This window comes from Cladophialophora yegresii (genome assembly GCF_000585515.1).
Source record: "Cladophialophora yegresii CBS 114405 chromosome Unknown aczIN-supercont1.2, whole genome shotgun sequence".
Lineage (NCBI taxonomy): Eukaryota > Fungi > Ascomycota > Eurotiomycetes > Chaetothyriales > Herpotrichiellaceae > Cladophialophora > Cladophialophora yegresii.
In genome coordinates, this window is record NW_006913046.1 from 3,045,468 (window position 1) to 3,063,649 (window position 18,182).

The window sequence follows — 18,182 nt, forward strand, 5'->3', positions numbered from 1 at the left end:
TCTAGGCCCCAGACACTGCTGTCTAGGTTTCGACCGTGGAGAAGGCTGGACAGATGTGATGCTGCTTGGCGCTCTTGGATGGCAATAGAAAAGCTTGAGTTCCGCGCATTTGGATTGGAAGAATTTCCCTCCTTCAGGCTCTGGTAGCTCTATCGCGTTCACTGTTCTGTTCTCCTGCAAGGCTGGCCTTTGCTCTTCTTTTCGCTCTTCCCCCTTTATATCTTCAGAGGCCTGGTGCCCATTTGTCAATATGTCAGAACGACCACAGTGCGGCGGAGGTGGCATCAGCCAGGATGACTACGACCTGCCACTTCATGTTGCTGCTGTCTGTAAGTCGAATTTGGATGATCACATGTTGGCGATGCAAGAAACTAACGTCCGGAGAACAGTTATGGTCTTTGCTTTCAGCATCGGAGGTACCCAATTTGTCCCCATGATTTAATCACCATATCTGAGACTAACATCGAGGACAGGAGCTGGCTTCCCGGTGGCTGGAAAGAGGATGCCATGGATGAGGATTGCACCTGGCATTCTCTTCTTCTGCAAGCATTTTGGCACAGGTGTCTTGGTTGCCACAGCATTCGTCCATGTATGTTCTTTGCTTTCCCCTACACGATCCTGAACTGATCTTGAGATACAGCTTATTCCTACCGCCTTCTCTTCCCTGACGGACCCATGTCTGCCTCCTCTCCTGACCGAAGAATACCCGGCCATGCCTGGGGTCATCATGATGGCCGCGCTCTTTGCTCTATTCACCGTCGAGATGTACCTCAAAGCCAAGGTTGGTGGCCACTCTCACGGCGGACCGACGGGTCACGGTACCGCGGCTCTGGCCGATCAAGGGGCTCGACCAGGAACCCGTGGTCACCAGACCCTTCCGTCGTATGGGACGGCCGCTCGAACTGGGGAGCACGTTGTATATCCGGACTACGAAAAGCCTCACGCCTACACCCAGTATGTTAACGCAGTCACTATGCAGACTAAAGCACAATGGGGCTAACACATCTCTATACAGTACCTACGAAGTAACGCCGGCGTCCCGTGAGGAAATAGAACAATACAACAACCTCGCCGAGATGCCTACGTGGTTCCAGGTCTTCTACGCCCAATATGTCCGACAGCGAGAGGAGCTCAAGGCCATGATCGTGGCGGTTACTCCTCGAGCTGCACCCGTCTTTACTGAGACATCATCTTTTGACGACCGTTCGTCGATCGTCTTGTCAGATACGGAATCACTCGCCGACGAGCTGACCCTCAAACGCATGAACTTGAACATTACTCTTCTTGAAGGTGGTATTCTCTTCCATTCGATCTTCGTAGGCATGACCATCTCGATTACAAGTGATGGCTTCGTCGTCCTTCTCATCGCGATCCTGTTCCATCAATTCTTCGAGGGCCTGGGACTCGGATCTCGCATCGCCGCGGTGCCTTATCCGAACAAGGCTGTCCGGCCTTGGCTTCTGGTTGTTGCATTCGGACTCACCTGCCCCATCGGACAGGCCATTGGACTGTTGACCCGCAACTCGTACGATCCTTCCAGCGCTTTTGCGTTGATTCTAGTGGGCGCTTTCAATGCCTTGTGAGAATATTTATCTCGCCCTGGATTCAAATTGCTGATCGGTGCAAAGTTCCTCGGGCCTCCTGATATATGCAGCGACAGTCGATCTGCTGGCGGAGGACTTCCTTTCCGAAGAAGCTCAGTTGACCCTGACGAAGAAGGACAAGATAATGGCATTTATCTACGTTCTGCTTGGAGGTAAGTCATTCGAAGACCCATTTCCTTGTGGTTATTGTCTGAGGCTGACCCTTTTCCTCAAAAGCCGCCGGCATGGCTATAGTCGGAGCGTTTGCATGAGCGACCCAGATGTCCCGGAGGTCGGCTTGGAGCCTCAATTCCGTCAGAATCTTCGGTAGTGTACTTCTGCAGAGCAGATTGGCAGAGCCCTACGGTGGGAAGGCTGGAAATTGCAGGCGTTGGCGCAGGTGATATGTCCGTGGAGTAGGGCGGTGTATGCCGTGCTGGGCGAGTGTAAGATGTGGTAGTCCGTGCGGACTCGATGACTCCCTGTTTTGGCATAGGAGCGAAGAGCTGTCTCCTCTTGGGGCCTGTGCTCTGTACACTTTCATCGGGTAGCCACGCGCTCTGCCAGCCCTAGGTGGATCGACAGGCAATTGCAATGCTACAGTAATCGTAGTTCAGATGGTGCCTGACCTTGGAAGTTGGTCTGGTCTGACTGAATATGTGAAGACATTTGTACGAGTATGCCACGGCGAGGCACATTACGACGGTCAAGAACAATGATCCTCCCTCCATCGGGCGATTTGAGTCCTCACGAGTTTGTCGAGGCACTGTCACCCGACTGTATTTCACCAGTCAATTACCTCTGAGCAGGTTATCTGTCCCGGGCACCTTGAGGCGGCTCGATGAAGTCATGACAAAAGAAGTCAATTTGCGATGCCGCTTTTGGGTCACAGAGAGTCATTCATCTTGGCGGCGGCGGCGGCTGGTTCCGACTCCCGACAAAGGCCATGCGCTCAGCCAGAAGTGAAAGTCGTCCCTACTGCGCACGCCTGGAGCTCATTGTAAGAACATATCAGCAAGAACGTATCAACACACCTCCAAGTTTGCAATCATCCAGCCTATCCGCCGTATTGCACAAATCTAGCATCATGGACGACGGCGAAATCAACATCAACCCTGAGGACATCAACCGCCTCTCCGACCGCGAAAAGCGCGAACTCCAAATCTTCCTGCAGGGTGAAACACAAAAAGCGCAGGTCCAGAAACGTATGGATGGCCTTTGCGTCACATCAGAATCTGTGTGCTAACTTTCTTCTTGTTCCGCGCTGCAGAAATCCACGAATTGACGGAAATGTGCTTCAAGAAATGCATCACGGGCTCGATATCCTCTGGGAAACTGGCGGGAAAGGAGGAGGGTTGCATGACGAACTGTGTGAATCGCCTATTTGATTCGAACCTGGTCATTTTGAAGCATTTGGAGGCATTGAGGCAGCAGCAGTGACCTGGGAGGTGACCATGCTCAGCGGCATCAGCGGTTGAGTCTGTTTCCACAGACCAAAGTGCGCAGATAAATGTACAAAAGTTGGGAATAACACGCGTCACTGGGAATGTCTTCAGGATACCTGCATAGGAACCCCTGGGCTGGCATTGTTTATTCAAATAGAAGGCAGGCTGCATTGGGAAGAGAAGGCAGGCAATCTTGTCAGGATCTGACTCTTTGCTCAATTGTATGAACATCACAGATCCATTGGCGTGGGAAACCTCGTCTCGCAAGACTCTTTGATGGGAATTTCCCTCCTTCATGCGCGGAACCTGAGATCTCAAGCGTAGCTGCCTGCTCGACTCATCTACTGTGTATGTCGAGATTGAATCCTTCGTGCCTGAGTCGCATTCTTGGATTTTTTGAGCGTGTTTTTGATGCCCAATGTTGGGCGTGACAAGACGCTCTCCGCCAGCCGTTCCTCACTCAACATCAACCATCTGTCACCCACCCCCTCTACACGATCGACAGCTTCGTAGCCGCAATGTCCAGCGCATCCACATCCGTCGTTAACCTCGCAAAGGCCTTCTTCGTGCCATCCGGTCTGATCAAAGTGTTGATCTTGACGGTGTCCACATCGTAAAGCTTCTTCAGTGCGGCCTTGATCTGGGGCTTGTTGGCCTTGACGTCCACAATGAAAACCAGCGTGTTGTGCTCCTCGATCTTCTTCATCGCACTCTCGGTGTTCAGCGGGTGGATGAGCACCTTGTGGTGGTCGAGTCTGGTCTCATGAGGGATTGACTTGCGGGGGTACTTTGGTGACCGGGAAAGGACGAGAGTCTTGGGTCTGTGGAATGTGGTTGATGTGCGGATTTTGCGCGCCTTCTGGGTGTGGACCTATTTGTCACAGTCAGAAGGACTGGTGCTGCGGTGAGTTTTCGACTTCGGACACCTACGCCTCTGAGGGTGGCTTTTGCGGCCTGGTTGGCTTTGGCACTCGGCTTCTTTGGTTTCGAGCCGTCGGCTGTACGAGTAACGATAATGTCAGCGCCTGTTCAATAAGAGTAACCACTCGGGCAAACGAAATCAGTGTCCGCCTGTGAGTCTAGAAGTGCGATTCTAGAGCCGCACGGGTTGCTCTTTCCCCATTCTTATCTGTGTAGAGGAAATCATTGTCGTACCTTTCGGCTTCTGCGTTGGTGGTGCCATCCCTGCGGTCTTGCGATTGAGAGCACTGGCTTTGAGGTTGTCGTCGGAAAAGTTGTCAACCTCGAACGAAAATCGCAGTTCGGCAGAGCGACGAATGTGGGCTCCACAACGCCAAGATTTGGTTTTGCCAAGCCTCGTCCGGTGACACATTTTCACCCTCAGGCGCAGTGTCGGTTGTCTCAAAAGCAATTTACACGGTACTGTGTTCTCCGTAGAGACTTGGTAGAATGGTAGGAGACATCTACCTTTCTCTTCATGTAAACAACGACTCGTTGCTCCCGAGGTGATGACAGTCGCCTTCTGAAGTTGTTGCGTTCTTACCATTGTCGCTTGCAAGCCAGCATGGGGCTGGACAACGGCAAGAGTGAACATGGCAATACGGAAGCGCGAACCAATGCCGAAGACGAGGACGCCGACGCAATCTTAGCATCTCTCGAGGAAGAAGACGATACTTCATATCGTGCTCAGCGCATGCAAGAGTTCAATAGTGCTGCCACCACTACTGTAGTCAACACGGCCAGCCAGGCTTATGTTACTCTGTCGAGCGACGATGAGGCGCTCAGTTTCACAACTGAGCATGAGCGAGCAGTCGTCCACTTCTTCCACCCGGATTTTGCAAGATGCAGCACTATGGACTCCCACTGTAAAACCATTGCCCAAAGGCATGCAGAGTACGCTGAAGGAGACGTGGCCTTTGCGAAAATCAATGTCAACCACGCACCCTTTGTGGTTGAGAAGCTGGGAGTGAGAGTACTACCATGCGTCATCGGCTTCGTCAAGGGTGTCGTCAAGGGAAGAATCACCGGTTTCGAAGGTTTGTGCTGGGATGGTAAAGAAGGCAGTGTGGAAGTCACCAGAGCTCTTGAGGAGGCAATAGTCGACTGGACCGTTGTGGGAAAGAGACTTCTGTTGAGGCACGACGACGACGAAAGCGATGAAGACGATGGTGCGCCCGATCGACGTAAAGCTGGTCGACGAGGCATCCGTGATCGCAAAGTACCGGTTGAAGACGAAGACGACGATTGGGACTGAAGTACCTTACCTCCCGACGGTCGTCCGTGTTTCGAGGGCTGTGTGAAGCGTCCAGGCCAGATCCGAGTAGCTGAAGTTGTGTCAACCGCTTGCCAGGCTCTACTCTCAACAGCAAAATTATCAAGGGGTCAATTTGCTTCACGAGCTGGACAATTCGTCTGATCCATGGGTACTCCGACGAAGTTTCCGCCTGGAACAGCGAACATCTTGGCTCTTCATGGATCTAGCAGCCATCAATCTCGTCCCTGAAGATGAATGCTCAGGGATACCTCGGCTGCTTAGGGAGTACGATGCCATGGATCTACACCATGGCGAGGGTTAGTGATGCCTTACCCACCACGGAAGCGTTCGTTGTTCAGTCTGGAGGCAGCAGTACAATTGATACTGGTCTACGCTGCCTTCCACGAGAGTTGGAGGTACATTCGGCTCCGCTCGTCTATGCAGGTGGACCTTAGTTGGTGGGTCCCTTTGCTCTAAACACGACATCGCAGTCAAAAGCCTGCAAAGGTTCGCTCCTGGTCTGGCTATAGGATACTCAATCGTACCGACAATCAGCCACTTTACCGAAAAGCCGCGACCATGGCAGTCCGGAAATCACGGTGAAGCATAGCGATGCGAAATAGCCATATACAAAGTACTCCGTACATCTCAGATAATAAGAAAGGGGAAAGTGCTAAGATATCGGAAATTATATGGCGGGTTGCTAGTGGTAGAGTAACGAGCAGGCTTAGCTGAGCTGCGGCTCGTTCAGGCATGCCTGCAGGCATTAATTAAGCCCCTAGCGTTAGCCCATCGGCGTCGCATCGGGGTCCTGATTGACGCACGTCAGCCACCATGAGGAAAATGCAGCCACTTCGGAGCAGCGAAACTTTCACGTTGCGCGTCACAGTCTCCTTTTCTGTCCCCTTTCCAGGCGGCGCGATTAATTAAATCTCAACGTCCACCCGCAACTTGCCATCCACCTCCGACACCCTGGCATTTTCGTTTCCAGCTGCTCTTTTACTCCGTACTTTAGGGCTATTTCTACTTCTACGACTTCTCACAGAGTGTTGCACGCTCTCATCTGCAACCTGCACGTTCGTTCCGACTCCTCCGCAGGCATTTGTGCTCGTTGGTCGATAGTCCCATCAGCGCCGAATCACGACTCCCAGAGATGGCTGAAGAGGAGAAGAAGAGATTCCTTGAAGGGAATGATATGGAACTCGGCGAGAAGCAGGGCAGGACCTTTCATCACGCTCCTCAGCCATCAATTCCGAGATATAATCCGCCTTCACCAAATTGGCAGAACAACCCCGTCCTGCCCGTTGTCTCCTACTGCGCTTCATCGATTTTAATGACCGTCGCCAACAAATACATTCTCTCATTTCCCGATTACAACTTGAACTTTTTCCTTTTGGCAGTCCAAGTACGTCGAGACAGATTCGCGCCTGTTTCTCGATACTAGCTGACCTCTCGTGCCACAGTCAATCGTGTGTGTCGTTGCTATCCAATCCTGCAAAACCGCCGGCATTATCACCTACCGCGATTTCAAGACAGACGAGGCAAAGAAATGTACGAGGAGGGGACAGCGGGTCGGTACACCAGCTAACAGAGGCCAGGGTTTCCCATCTCTCTCCTATTGATCGGGATGATCTACACCAGCACAAAAGCCCTACGATATCTGTCGATTCCTGTGTACACTATTTTCAAGAACTTGACCATAATCCTCATCGCTTACGGTGAAGTTCTATGGTTCGGCGGTTCCGTGTCGTCCATGGCGCTCTTCTCCTTTGGCTTGATGGTTCTCAGCTCTGTCATTGCGGCCTGGGCGGACATTAAGCATGCCTTGGAATCACACAGTTCTGCCGGTTCCGCCACTACGGCACAGTTGGCGACGCTGAACTCAGGATATATCTGGATGCTTGTCAACTGCCTGTCTACTGCCGCATACGTGCTCGGAATGCGCAAGCGGATCAAGCTTACCAACTTCAAGGACTTTGACAGTGAGTGAACAAGATCTACGTCGAGAAGCAGAAAGCTGATTCCTTGTTTAGCAATGTTCTACAACAATCTCCTGACCATCCCCATCCTGCTGGTTTCCTCCTTGGTCGTCGAAGACTGGTCGGCCGTCAACATTGCAAAGAACTTCCCCATCGACGCGAGAAACGCAATTATCGGCGCCATGATCTTCACCGGCTTATCCTCAATCTTCATCTCGTATACCTCAGCCTGGTGCGTCCGAGCCACATCCTCGACCACTTACTCCATGGTCGGTGCCCTGAATAAACTGCCTATTGCAGTGTCTGGCCTGATCTTCTTCGATGCCCCAGTCACGCTCCCGAGTGTTTCAGCTATTTTCGTTGGATTCGTCAGTGGTATCGTCTACGCGCTGGCCAAAGTTCGAGAATCCTCGAAACCGAAAACAATCCTTCCCACGTCCAGCACCATGAGCGCTAGCAGCCAGAGCAACAGGGACAGCCTGAAGGGATGAGCCAAGAACTTTCTTCTCGGATCTTTCGCCTCTTCTCTCGGCTTCATGGACGAAAGACTTTTACTTGATTGCATTGCGAGGCGTTCGGCAGGATGGGTTTAGTGCGTTGGGAAAGCGATGTTAAGGCAATGAGCAGCAGTCAGAGGACCTGCTTTCACGGACACGCCTAGGATCATTCTTGTATTCGCTCCAACTAGAATTTTTAGACTACGCCTTGCTCGGGATCACTGTACTTGTAGTAGCCGATGACCAGTGAAGATGACGATGACGAGATTTACCTGTGTGGAGGGAAGCTGCTGGTTGAAATGAACGGCAACACAATCTTGGGTGCCAGGTGAGAAAACAAAATGGTCGGTTGGCTGGGGCTCTGAAACGCACCGCATCCAGAACACGGGCATAGCGCTCAAAATAGCAGCGAGGTTCTCGCTAATTATATGCATCAATTCAGCAATAGCGAAACCATTACACCATCACGTCTGACCGATCCTCCGTACTTCGTAAATTTTCCGTTTTTCATGGACGCGAGGCTGACGAGTACATCGGCGGCGAGACTGGCTGCCTTGACGCTCTAGCGGGAGACACGTGCGTTTGACCAGAATAGATGGGCAAGGTCAAGCGCAATGGCCGAAAGCACAGCAATCATCACGATAATCCAGCAACAAACAAGTCCAAGGTGATCCGAAGGCAGCACAGCCAACATCAACAACCCGGGCCACAGGCGAGCACGAGAACTGCTCAGCAACCAAGTCCAAATGGACAACTGCACAGACGGCCGAAGGTACCCTTTACCGCATATGACAACGTGCTACTTGTTGGCGAAGGTCAGTAAACCCGCCCTGTGGATGAGGTATCTGCTTACGAGAGATAGGGGATTTCTCGTTCTCTTTAGCACTAAAACAACTCCAGAAGGCTAGGCAGATCACAGCTACGTGCTATGATACCAAGGATGTACTCGAGAACAAATATCCCAACGCCCAAAAGACCGTAGCGCAGCTTGAAGCAGCAGTGGACGCCAGTGGAAAGAGCTTGAATGGCGACGAGGCCGAGTGGAAAGGGCTGTCACCTTCGCCGTCGGGTTCACCTATTGAAGACGCGGGCTTCGATCAAGAACAGCCACCAAGAACTCCGGCTGTGACTGTACTCTACGGAATCGATGCTGTCAAGCTTTCTTCCGCACACAAGAAGGCTCTACGGGCGAACACCCCCTTTACGAAGACTGTCTTCAACTTCCCACACGTCGGCGGCCTCAGTACAGACGTGAACAGGCAAGTCAGGTACAACCAAGAACTACTCGTTGGATTCTTCAAAGCCGCAAAACCATTGCTCAGCTCTCCTAATCGTCCAGCACGAGTGCATCCAGTTGTCGGGGAAGCTGATGGCGACAATGAACAAATGCCCGACGATGCAGGGCATCGGGATCCGGGGGCTGTAAATGGCCAGATACTCGTCACCCTGTTTGAGGGCGAGCCATATACACTCTGGAATATCCGCGACCTAGCCCGTCACTGTGGCTTGAAGGTAGTGGAGAGCTTCAAGTTTCCCTGGTCTGTGTATGCAGGGTATCGGCACGCGAGGACTGCTGGGGAAATCACCACGGGGAAGGACAGAAGCGATGAAGGCAGACGGAAAGGCGCCTGGAGGGGCGAAGAGCGTGATGCCAGATGCTACGTGCTGGAAGATAAAGACGCACCCGCAAGTCGTGCGCTGACGAAGAAAAGGAAGCGAAATGTCGAAAACGACGACAGTGACTGACCGTAGAAGCCCAAGCTGTGTTGAGTCTAGCGTGCCAAGACACCCCGTCGACCCGCATCTAAAGCCCAAATTCCGGCTTTCTCCACAAATTCCATCGTCCATTCAGCTTTCGTTGACTTTTTCTTCAGTTACCACAGTACGAAAGTCCTTGCATCGCGTCACTACATGAGACAGGTTTTCTGACCTCTTGATCGCCTGCGGGACATCCCACCATGTCGGAAGAAGCGCCTCGTAAGCGGTCACGCTTCGATCAGACCGCACCTGAGCCGCGCAAAGCGTCTCGCTTTGACAGAAGGTCCCGATCTCCTTCCTCCCGCCAGCCCGAGTCACGCAGAAGTCGCAGTCCACTCGGGAGAGACAGTAGAAGTCCTACAGCTAGCGAGCGGCGCAGCACTCCTCTTGACCCGGCCGCCGCTGCCGGTATGTTATGATTTGCTTCTTTTGGTCATTGATCCATACCTAACTTGCTCCAGCTGCGGCGGCCGCCAAAATCAATGCTGGATTGCAAGCTCGCAAGGGCATCCAACATGTCGATGTCCCTCCAGTCCGCTCGGTAAATTCCATCGTATCTGAAACCGAGCTTGCGCTTACAGTGTCTGCACAGTCATCCACAGCCACGCCTCCCCCCAACTCCGCTACCCCTTCTTCCACCCAAGGCACAGCGAAGCTCGATGGAGATATCTACGTTGCCGACGGTGACTATATCAAGGATATCGAAGTCAATGACCTGCGGAACCGTTACACGTTGACAAAGGGCTCGACGCAGAAAATGGTATATACACGCCTTCCTAGGGCGAGACACGTCGGTGCTATGCCGGCCCTGCCAGCGATGCGGACCAGTTCGAGATTCTTAGTTCCTCTTACTGACGCGTTCTTGGTGTTTTTAGATTAAAGAAGAGACTGGTGCCGACGTCACCACTCGCGGCTCATATTATCCGGACAAGGCCATGGCCACTGCGACGAACCCCCCGTTGTATCTTCATGTAACCAGCACATCCAAGGCCGGCCTTGAGAAAGCCATTGCGAAGATTGAGGAGCTCATGCAACAGGATCTGCCCAATCTGGTGGACGAGCGACGTTTTCGACGGCGGGAGCCGGAGCAATTTGAACGAGACGAGTTCGGTAGAGTAAGTACAACCCGTTTGCAATGCATCACACCCCGTCGCTCACATTTATGGTAGAGGAAATGGCCCGAGGAACGGATCCCCATCGACATGGAAAACATCCCTGGCTTCAACCTACGTGCCCAAGTAGTCGGTCAAGGTGGCGCATATGTCAAGCACATCCAGCAAGAAACCGGGTGCAGGGTTCAGATCAAAGGCCGTGGGTCGGGTTTTATGGAACATAGTACGGGTCAGGAGTCGGACGAGCCCATGTACCTTCATGTTGCTGGGCCTCAACCGCCTATGGTTCAGAAGGCCAAGGAGTTGTGTGAAGATTTGCTTGCTAACGTCCGCCTGAACTTTGAGCACTTCAAAGCAAACCCGCCGCCAACGAGGATGGAGTCATACACCGACGGCTACGGAGCTGATGCCAACCGTGGTTCCTACGGCGGTGGCTATGGGAGAGATCGCCATCGCGAGAACAGCTATTCGCATCAGAGCAACAGTTACAATTCTCCATATGCTGCAACTCCGACCACTCCTGCTCCCGGCGCAGCCTCCCCGACAGATCTTGCGGCGCAACAAGCTCAATACGCACAATACTATGCGAGCCAGCCAGGAGGTGATCCTTACGCTGCTTATGGCGGCTATCAGAACTACGTTGCTTACTACAACTACTACCAGCAACAGGCCGCAGCTCAACAGCAGTCTCCCCCTCCACCTCCAGGCGGTGATGCAAATGCCCCTCCTCCTCCGCCAGCAGAAAGCAGCGGTGCACCACCTCCGCCACCTCCTTCTGGTAGCTACGCATCAGTGCCGCCCCCTCCAGGTTTATGACCATGACTGGTGTCGCGAACAGCTGACATTGTCAGATCGAGCTTTTCGAGTCCGCCAAAGAAGCGAACAGCAGAAAAGCATCTCTCCTCCGCGTCGTTGATTTGAACATGGACTAGCAATATTTTCTTCACGCAGGCTTGTGGTTTGTATGGCCAAAAAGTGCAAGATGGCCCAACTCTCGGGTTGGACAGGCAAAGTATTACAAAAGGGCAGAACTTGAGCAAAGCTGATCGGTCAATAGGGACCTGATCCCGTAATAACATTTCGAGATTTGTGTGCTTTGAGAGCTGCTGACTTGACCGCGCGTAGTTGTGGCGATTCCACCTCATCTTTCGTCTGAGCAAATCATGCATGTCCATGTTCACAGCAAGACTGGACTCACCCCTGCTCAGGGCTGACGGACGGACGATCTGCAGAGTGATGCTGTAATTTTGTTGTGAGTGATAGATGTGGATACACAATCTGTCCTCCGTCTGGAGCGGAGATCTCTCCATCACATCCAGTTTGACTTTTCAAGCAGCATCATTGTCTCTCTTCATGAACATGCTAAAGAGGACAAGTATATGCAGTAAGGGTTAAGTTTAGGCGGCTGGCTGCGCAGGCGCGAACGGTAATGCAATTGGACGTTTTCCATCCCTGTGTATCATGGGAGGCACATACATGCGTGCAAGCAACGTAGTTCTCTCTTACAGCTGAAGCCATGCCTTTAAAGGATCGCACGGAAAAGAATCGCCCTAATGATTGTGACGTTTGATGTTGACACGTACCTAGGCATGTAGTCGTTAATGTTCTTCGTGAAGGAACGAAGGATTTCATCCTTTCTTCCCTACCGCCTGATGGTATTAGACTTAGGCATACAGTACAACGTGATGTACGTGATGTACATTGACCATCGCGGCATGGTCGACCCTGCGCTCTACACGGAGCACCGACTCTCTACTCCGTACAGCAGACCTGGATCCTCCAACTGAGTACGGAGTAATTACACTACAGTACATTCCCCCAGCCCCAGACTTGTCGCAAGGGTTATCGTCCCTTCTGCACAGCCCCGTGTTGGTACAAGTTTTGTACAAGACTCGGAATCAGCGCCCTCATTCCATCCGTCCACCATCCGCTAGCAAATACGTAGAGCAATCACCGATCACCTATCTCCTTTCCTTCGAAACATCCCTGGCGAACGCGGCGCCGGTGCTTCCTTCACTCACGAGCGGCCTTTCCATGAAACAACGCCATCAAGGTCCCATTCTACTTGACCTTGCGGATCGTCGCGTCGCTGGCCTTGGAAGTCAACCCGCGACTCAAGCCCGCGCCGATACCCCTGCCCAACGTCGCGATCTTGCTGCCCGCAAAGGGGTTGAGACTCGTCTCCTCGTCCACTGTTGTTGCGGCGGCGGCCGCTGCTGCTGCCCGGTTACCGCCTCCGCCGTGTTCATGTGACGGATTGGGACTCTGGGTCTGCGATTCTGCGGCGACGGAACTGGCGCCTCGACTCCTTGGTCCGGCTCCCGCTCCCGCTCCTGCCCCGCCCAGATGTACGGATTTCGACCGCTGGTGAGATTGTGTGAGGGCTAGAATCGCCGCTAGGGCAGAGTCCGCGCTGCCTTCGGAGGATGGGCCGGGGATGATAAGGCTAGATGACCGTGGCAGCGTGGAACTTCCGCCACTGCTGCGGCTTGATTGGTGGGCCAGCCGAGGTGGGGCGAGATACTCGTGCTCAGCATTCACGTCGCTGCTGCTGAGATCTGGCGTCGTTGTGGACGGGTAAGGGACTTGGACGGTGGTGAGGGTTGCGCAGGAGCAGCCGCAGCCGGTCGGGCAGGTGGTCTGGGCGTCGAGATCTGTGGGTTCAAAGGCCGCGGAGATGCCTTCTTCGTCCTCAATCGGAAAGAGTTCAGACTTATCTGACGAACGTCGGGAATGGGGCTTGTGGTTGTCTTTCACCCGGTCAGCGCCGAACCAGCCTTGAGCACAGTCGTAGCATGTCATGTGCCCGCACTGTAGGCATGGCACCGCAAGCCCCTTGATGGAAGTGTTGCAAATGGCGCACGCTCCGCGTTTGGGCACTTTGTTGACGACTGTGCCTATCGCTGGATTACACGCTATGCAAGATGAAGTAACGCAGTTCCATCCGATTGGGACTCTGTTCTTTTCAATCGGAGCCACTGGTTCGCCGCAACTGCAACAACACTGCCTTATAGCCAAACCAGGACTTGTCGCCCGAGATGCTGATGTCAGCGTCTTCCGTCGAGGCCGGCCCAAACCAGACGACTGTTGCTGAACAGCCGAGCCGCGGTGTCGTGACGGCGCGATTGTATCTTCAGTGACAACTCCGTCAAACTTGAGCATTTCAGCCCGCTGAACGGGCAATTGCCAGACGTCGAGAAGCTGAGCATAGCTTGCGCGATACATCTTGCACTTCCACGCAAGCAGCGGACCCAGAAGTGGAGTGGATGGATAGCCATCGAAATCAAACTGATCCTGATTGAGAAGTCGCGTCCTCAGTCGCTTGCGTCTTGGAGACTTCTTCCGCTGCGTCTGTTCCGACACATCCGTCTCAGCAGTTGATCTGACGCTCCGTGGTTGGGTCGAGGTTTGAAACATGTGGCTCCTGCGCGAACTTGGAAAGGTCGATGAGGATATGGACGAGCGGTTGGCTGGCTCGCGACTATCTTGTGCGCCACCGTCGCCGGTCTGGAAAGAAGTCCGTGAAGTTCGGCTTGCATGTTGTCCCGCGAATAATGCAGATGGCACCCAGGCCGGAGTCAATGACCCAGACGGACTGTACTTCTTCAGACTTGATGCAAAGTTGGAAGACGTGCTCTGATTAGGAGGAGAATTGGAGTATGACTGCGTCAGCGCGGACAGACTCGCCTTTGCCGTGGAATATGTGATGCCGGAGAGCGACTTGTTGCTTGGTCTATTCCCTTCAGGAGATGTAGACATCGAGACACTCGCAGAGCGAGGGGGATCTTGATCGCTCGAATCATCCGCCACGAAACTAGGTGCTCGAGTCGAGAACTGACTTCCTTGCCGAATGACGCCAAGGTAAGGCCTCCGCTGACTGTCACCGCTACCTGGAGGTTGCAGGCCAGGACTGGGAGGAACTGATTGGTTGTCGACCAGGACATATCCCTCTGGATCCGTGAGATTTCGGAGAACAGATCTGGCCACATCTCCTGAAGGGAAGTAGTCAACCTGGACTAGTCGTTCACTATACGGCGCATGCAGCCCTTGCTTATGAAGGGTCTCTCCGGTGATAAGACCGTCGTTGAGCGTGGAGGCCATGACACAGGCTAGCATCGCGAGCATTTGTATGTCTCCAAGCCGCTCAAAGTGGTCGAATATGGCTGGGAGCAAGTAATGTGCACCGAGGGGATGGTTGCCCCATCGCATTCTGCCCATTGCTTCTCGACGTGACAGCCCAGCTATTATGCGATTACGCTTGTGTTTCCTTGCCACTGCTCTTGCAATGACTGTTATATCCTGGACAGTAGTATGGCTCAGCTCAGGGACGACCTCAAGTGGCACTGCGTCGTCAAGCACGAGCCCCAGAAGCGTCCACACGGATGCAAGGTCCTCCAGAGAGGCGTCTTGGGCGACTGCAGCATTATGCTTGCACACCTCTTGACCATTGCCGAAGATACGATACTCCACGGCAAGCTCGCGTTTGGAGGGAATCAGATCATCGAACGTGCGGATGGAGACGGCACTCTTGCGAGGTGGCACTTCGTTCAGTTTCGCGCCACCACCAGTCGTAGAGTGGTTGGACCGGTCGGGTGAACGTGAGCGATGTTGGTGACCAGACGCCCCGACTCGGTATGATGAGACACCACGCTCGTTCTGCTCGGTCTCAAAGGATGAAGAAGAGGTGCTAGACGAGTTCCACGATGACTCTGAGGTCTCCGAATCCGAATCGTCGTCGGCTGTTTTGGTACCAGCCGTAGTCTTGCGGGCGGGCGAGCTTGTATGGAGACGGCCAAAGCCTTCGAATAATCTGCTTGACTGCGAATCTTCAAGATCCCTGACGCCGAGCGTGCTTAGAAACGAGGCAGGCTCGTTGCCTTTGGCCGGGAAGAAGCAGACCAGTTTTCCTGTCTCAGACCACAGAGCACCACATCCTTTGGCAATTGGCACAAGAACATTGGCCGATGCATCGAGGCCTTCCCGTACACCCTCGAGCTCATCGTCATCACTGTCGGTGCTTTCATCGTCCTCGGGCACCGCGCCTGTCTCGAAGATCTTGGAGTCGACCAGCGATTCTCCAAGCACCCAGCCAACAATCTGCTCGAGACTCTGCTCTCGCAGCAGATACCGCAAAATGGCTTCAAGGCAGCCCCGCTTCCGGGAGGCGTAAGTTTCTGCAATTGTGTGTAGCTCAGTAGTGATCAGTCTATATTTGGCCTCGTCGAGGAAAGCCGACTTCTGCAGGGTCAGGACGGCATTTGCGCTTCGCGGGTACAGCTTAGGGAACCTCATCTCGACCCTCAAAAAGACTTGGCCTTGGTCGTCGCCCCAGGGAGCTTCCAGAGACATGACCGCTTTGCGATGAGAGATATCGACCAACTCGAACTCTACACGTTTGAATTTCTCCCCAACGTGCCTTATCTCTTCCGCCAACGTGTCGGGATCCCATGATGAGATCTTCACATTCTTCAGCCACGCAATAGGGTCGGCAGTCTGCCGACTGTTTCCCTTGCCATGCATGCCCGATCTTTGGCCATGACGGCCGCCTTGCACCCAGCCGCGGAATTGGGAAACAGGGATTTTGTTCATGCCAACACTAGTACTGCTTCGAGGCCGAAAATGCGTGGAATAGCCAGGACGGGAGATCATGTCGCTTCGAGGTGCATCCTCCATCGGCGAATCCGCGTCCCCTGGGACATCACGGAAGCTTTTGTAAATGGCGCCTTTGCGGGTGAAATTCAGCCGCTGGACTCTAGAGACGCCCTTTTCATAGCCAATGTCTGCATACATCTCGGGCTCAATGGCATGAAGCTTCAGCTCTCGATCCGTGCCCCAAGACACCAACTGGAAGTCTCGCTGATCGATGGCATCGACAACACTTCCTCGGGCACGCCATAGGAACTCCTTGACCTGACCATCGTGGCCCTTGAACGTTGCAACTGGGCGAACGTGGCCACTCTCAAGGACTCCGTTGACGGCACGCCTATCGTAGAGGTGTAAGTCGCTGTTACCGCGCTGTGGCATGACGAGGAGACCCCATCCGAAAGGAGTGTGGCGAGCCCGCCAGACGGGAAATGGCGTGTCAATTTCGCGCTCAAGAGTGCTCTCTTGGCCTTCAAAGTTCCAGAATTTGATGGTCTTGTCCAGCGAGCACGTGACAATTTTGTTGCGATGATGTCGGTTCCAGTCGATTCCATAAATCTTGGTGCCGTGAGCTTCGACTGTCCGAACAGGATACGCACCATTTCTATCATCCCAGATGTGGAGAAACTTGTCGTGCGAACTTGCAACGACGTGTTCATCCTGCCGATTCCATTTCACTTGGGTAGCGCCAGCAAACCAATCCGAGAAGGAATTGATCGGCCGCAATGGTGCTCTCAGATCCCAGCAGTGCACAAAACTGTCCACGGCGCAAGTGGCCAGGACGTCGGGATTGTGAGCAGAGAAGTTGATGTCGGTGATTGCTCGAGTGTGGCCGTGCAGCACAAATTCAATCGGATCCTGCCACGAACGAGCGTCCAGATTCCATACCAGTGCCTTCTGATTTGATGTACTGACCACCCAATAGTCTCGCGCCGAAAAAGGAGACCACTGCACATCAGCCACCTCCCAGGGCGTTCGGTGTGGCAGGTAACGCGGAGGAGAATAGGGCGAGTCCAGATCGATGATATGAAGCCCTTCTTTAGAGGCCAAGGCCACGTCGCGTCCGCTCGGGGATATTGACATGGAGCCGACGGGCTGCTCAAGTCGAAAGGATGCATCTTGGCCGAAGGTTTTGCTCTCAAAGGCCGAAGCCGGTCCTCGCGACCCCATGCTAAGAGCTGATCAGGTCTTTGAGGTGCCGGCTTTTGCAGCTGACTGCATCACTGATGACCATCAACTGGCCACGTTGGAACGGATTATTGGTGTTGTTCTTCAGAGCACAGAATGGCATGCTGGACATGCATGACCATGTCATTTACCTGCTTCCCCTAGGACGCGCTGCTGAGGATCTGCCTCGTCACAACCTGGCATCAGAGCAAAAATCGCACGGAGCGTAGTGTAGAGATCGCAGATGTAGAGTTCACGCGCACAGGTGGATAGGTGTCCGATTATATGAGTCCAAGGTGCATCAGACTCGAGAAAGCGCGACGCCCGAGTCAAGACCGAACTACGCATCAGGCAGCAGTTTCTCACGTGATAGTCACGTGGGCTTTCTCACACAACGATATGTTAATTATGTTCCGAATGATTAAACACTCCAAACATAATCTCTATATAAGAGAAGCCCCTGTCAGAGAAGCGATAGGGGTATCGACGAGGTATAGGTCTATGGGTACAGCCTACCAATATTGTACCATCGATAGGTGGAACAATCTAGACTGATGAAATCAGGCACCGCCGGTGGCATTAGATTAGCACTCACTGGCTATGAAGGTCAAGGCTGTCCAACGCCCTCCAATACCTTCCAACGCCTTCCAACGAAGTAGCACTTGGTCCAAACTGTGATACAGCTGTTTCCACTATGAGTACTGGGTGGGGCATAAGCAGGTGGTAGACTCGCTTGATGCTGATTTCTATCCAGCAGGGAGGAGGCATTGGGATGGTCTATTT

The 18,182-nt window shown here is 53.3% G+C and overlaps 8 protein-coding genes across 8 annotated transcripts; 6 read left to right on the plus strand and 2 right to left on the minus strand.

The window, feature by feature from the left end:
• Positions 1–250: 250 nt before the first annotated feature.
• A1O7_03031 (uncharacterized protein) lies at positions 251–1,855 on the plus strand (the record flags this gene model as incomplete). The annotated part of the gene is made up of 7 exons (XM_007757057.1): positions 251–329; positions 390–416; positions 474–589; positions 641–954; positions 1,016–1,579; positions 1,629–1,756; positions 1,821–1,855. 7 exons carry the CDS (start codon positions 251–253, stop codon positions 1,853–1,855), a joined length of 1,263 nt encoding a protein of 420 aa, XP_007755247.1.
• An 815-nt stretch (positions 1,856–2,670) lies between these two features.
• On the plus strand, positions 2,671–3,023 carry A1O7_03032 (uncharacterized protein; the record flags this gene model as incomplete). Its single annotated transcript, XM_007757058.1, has 2 exons — positions 2,671–2,788; positions 2,854–3,023. The coding sequence occupies 2 exons, from the start codon at positions 2,671–2,673 to the stop codon at positions 3,021–3,023; spliced, it is 288 nt and encodes a 95-aa protein (XP_007755248.1).
• Positions 3,024–3,518: 495 nt separating this feature from the next.
• A1O7_03033 (large subunit ribosomal protein L23Ae) lies at positions 3,519–4,211 on the minus strand (the record flags this gene model as incomplete). The annotated part of the gene is made up of 3 exons (XM_007757059.1): positions 3,519–3,899; positions 3,959–4,053; positions 4,184–4,211. 3 exons carry the CDS (start codon positions 4,209–4,211, stop codon positions 3,519–3,521), a joined length of 504 nt encoding a protein of 167 aa, XP_007755249.1.
• Positions 4,212–4,553: 342 nt separating this feature from the next.
• Positions 4,554–5,243, plus strand: A1O7_03034 (uncharacterized protein; the record flags this gene model as incomplete). Its single annotated transcript, XM_007757060.1, has 1 exon — positions 4,554–5,243. The coding sequence occupies one exon, from the start codon at positions 4,554–4,556 to the stop codon at positions 5,241–5,243; it is 690 nt and encodes a 229-aa protein (XP_007755250.1).
• Positions 5,244–6,396: 1,153 nt separating this feature from the next.
• A1O7_03035 (GDP-mannose transporter 1) lies at positions 6,397–7,713 on the plus strand (the record flags this gene model as incomplete). Its single annotated transcript, XM_007757061.1, has 4 exons — positions 6,397–6,648; positions 6,707–6,794; positions 6,842–7,225; positions 7,277–7,713. The coding sequence occupies 4 exons, from the start codon at positions 6,397–6,399 to the stop codon at positions 7,711–7,713; spliced, it is 1,161 nt and encodes a 386-aa protein (XP_007755251.1).
• A 601-nt stretch (positions 7,714–8,314) lies between these two features.
• A1O7_03036 (uncharacterized protein) lies at positions 8,315–9,465 on the plus strand (the record flags this gene model as incomplete). Its single annotated transcript, XM_007757062.1, has 2 exons — positions 8,315–8,534; positions 8,582–9,465. The coding sequence occupies 2 exons, from the start codon at positions 8,315–8,317 to the stop codon at positions 9,463–9,465; spliced, it is 1,104 nt and encodes a 367-aa protein (XP_007755252.1).
• Positions 9,466–9,677: 212 nt separating this feature from the next.
• On the plus strand, positions 9,678–11,405 carry A1O7_03037 (uncharacterized protein; the record flags this gene model as incomplete). The annotated part of the gene is made up of 5 exons (XM_007757063.1): positions 9,678–9,885; positions 9,939–10,018; positions 10,070–10,237; positions 10,353–10,592; positions 10,647–11,405. 5 exons carry the CDS (start codon positions 9,678–9,680, stop codon positions 11,403–11,405), a joined length of 1,455 nt encoding a protein of 484 aa, XP_007755253.1.
• Positions 11,406–12,650: 1,245 nt separating this feature from the next.
• Positions 12,651–17,402, minus strand: A1O7_03038 (uncharacterized protein; the record flags this gene model as incomplete). Its single annotated transcript, XM_007757064.1, has 1 exon — positions 12,651–17,402. One exon carries the CDS (start codon positions 17,400–17,402, stop codon positions 12,651–12,653), a length of 4,752 nt encoding a protein of 1,583 aa, XP_007755254.1.
• Positions 17,403–18,182: the final 780 nt, after the last annotated feature.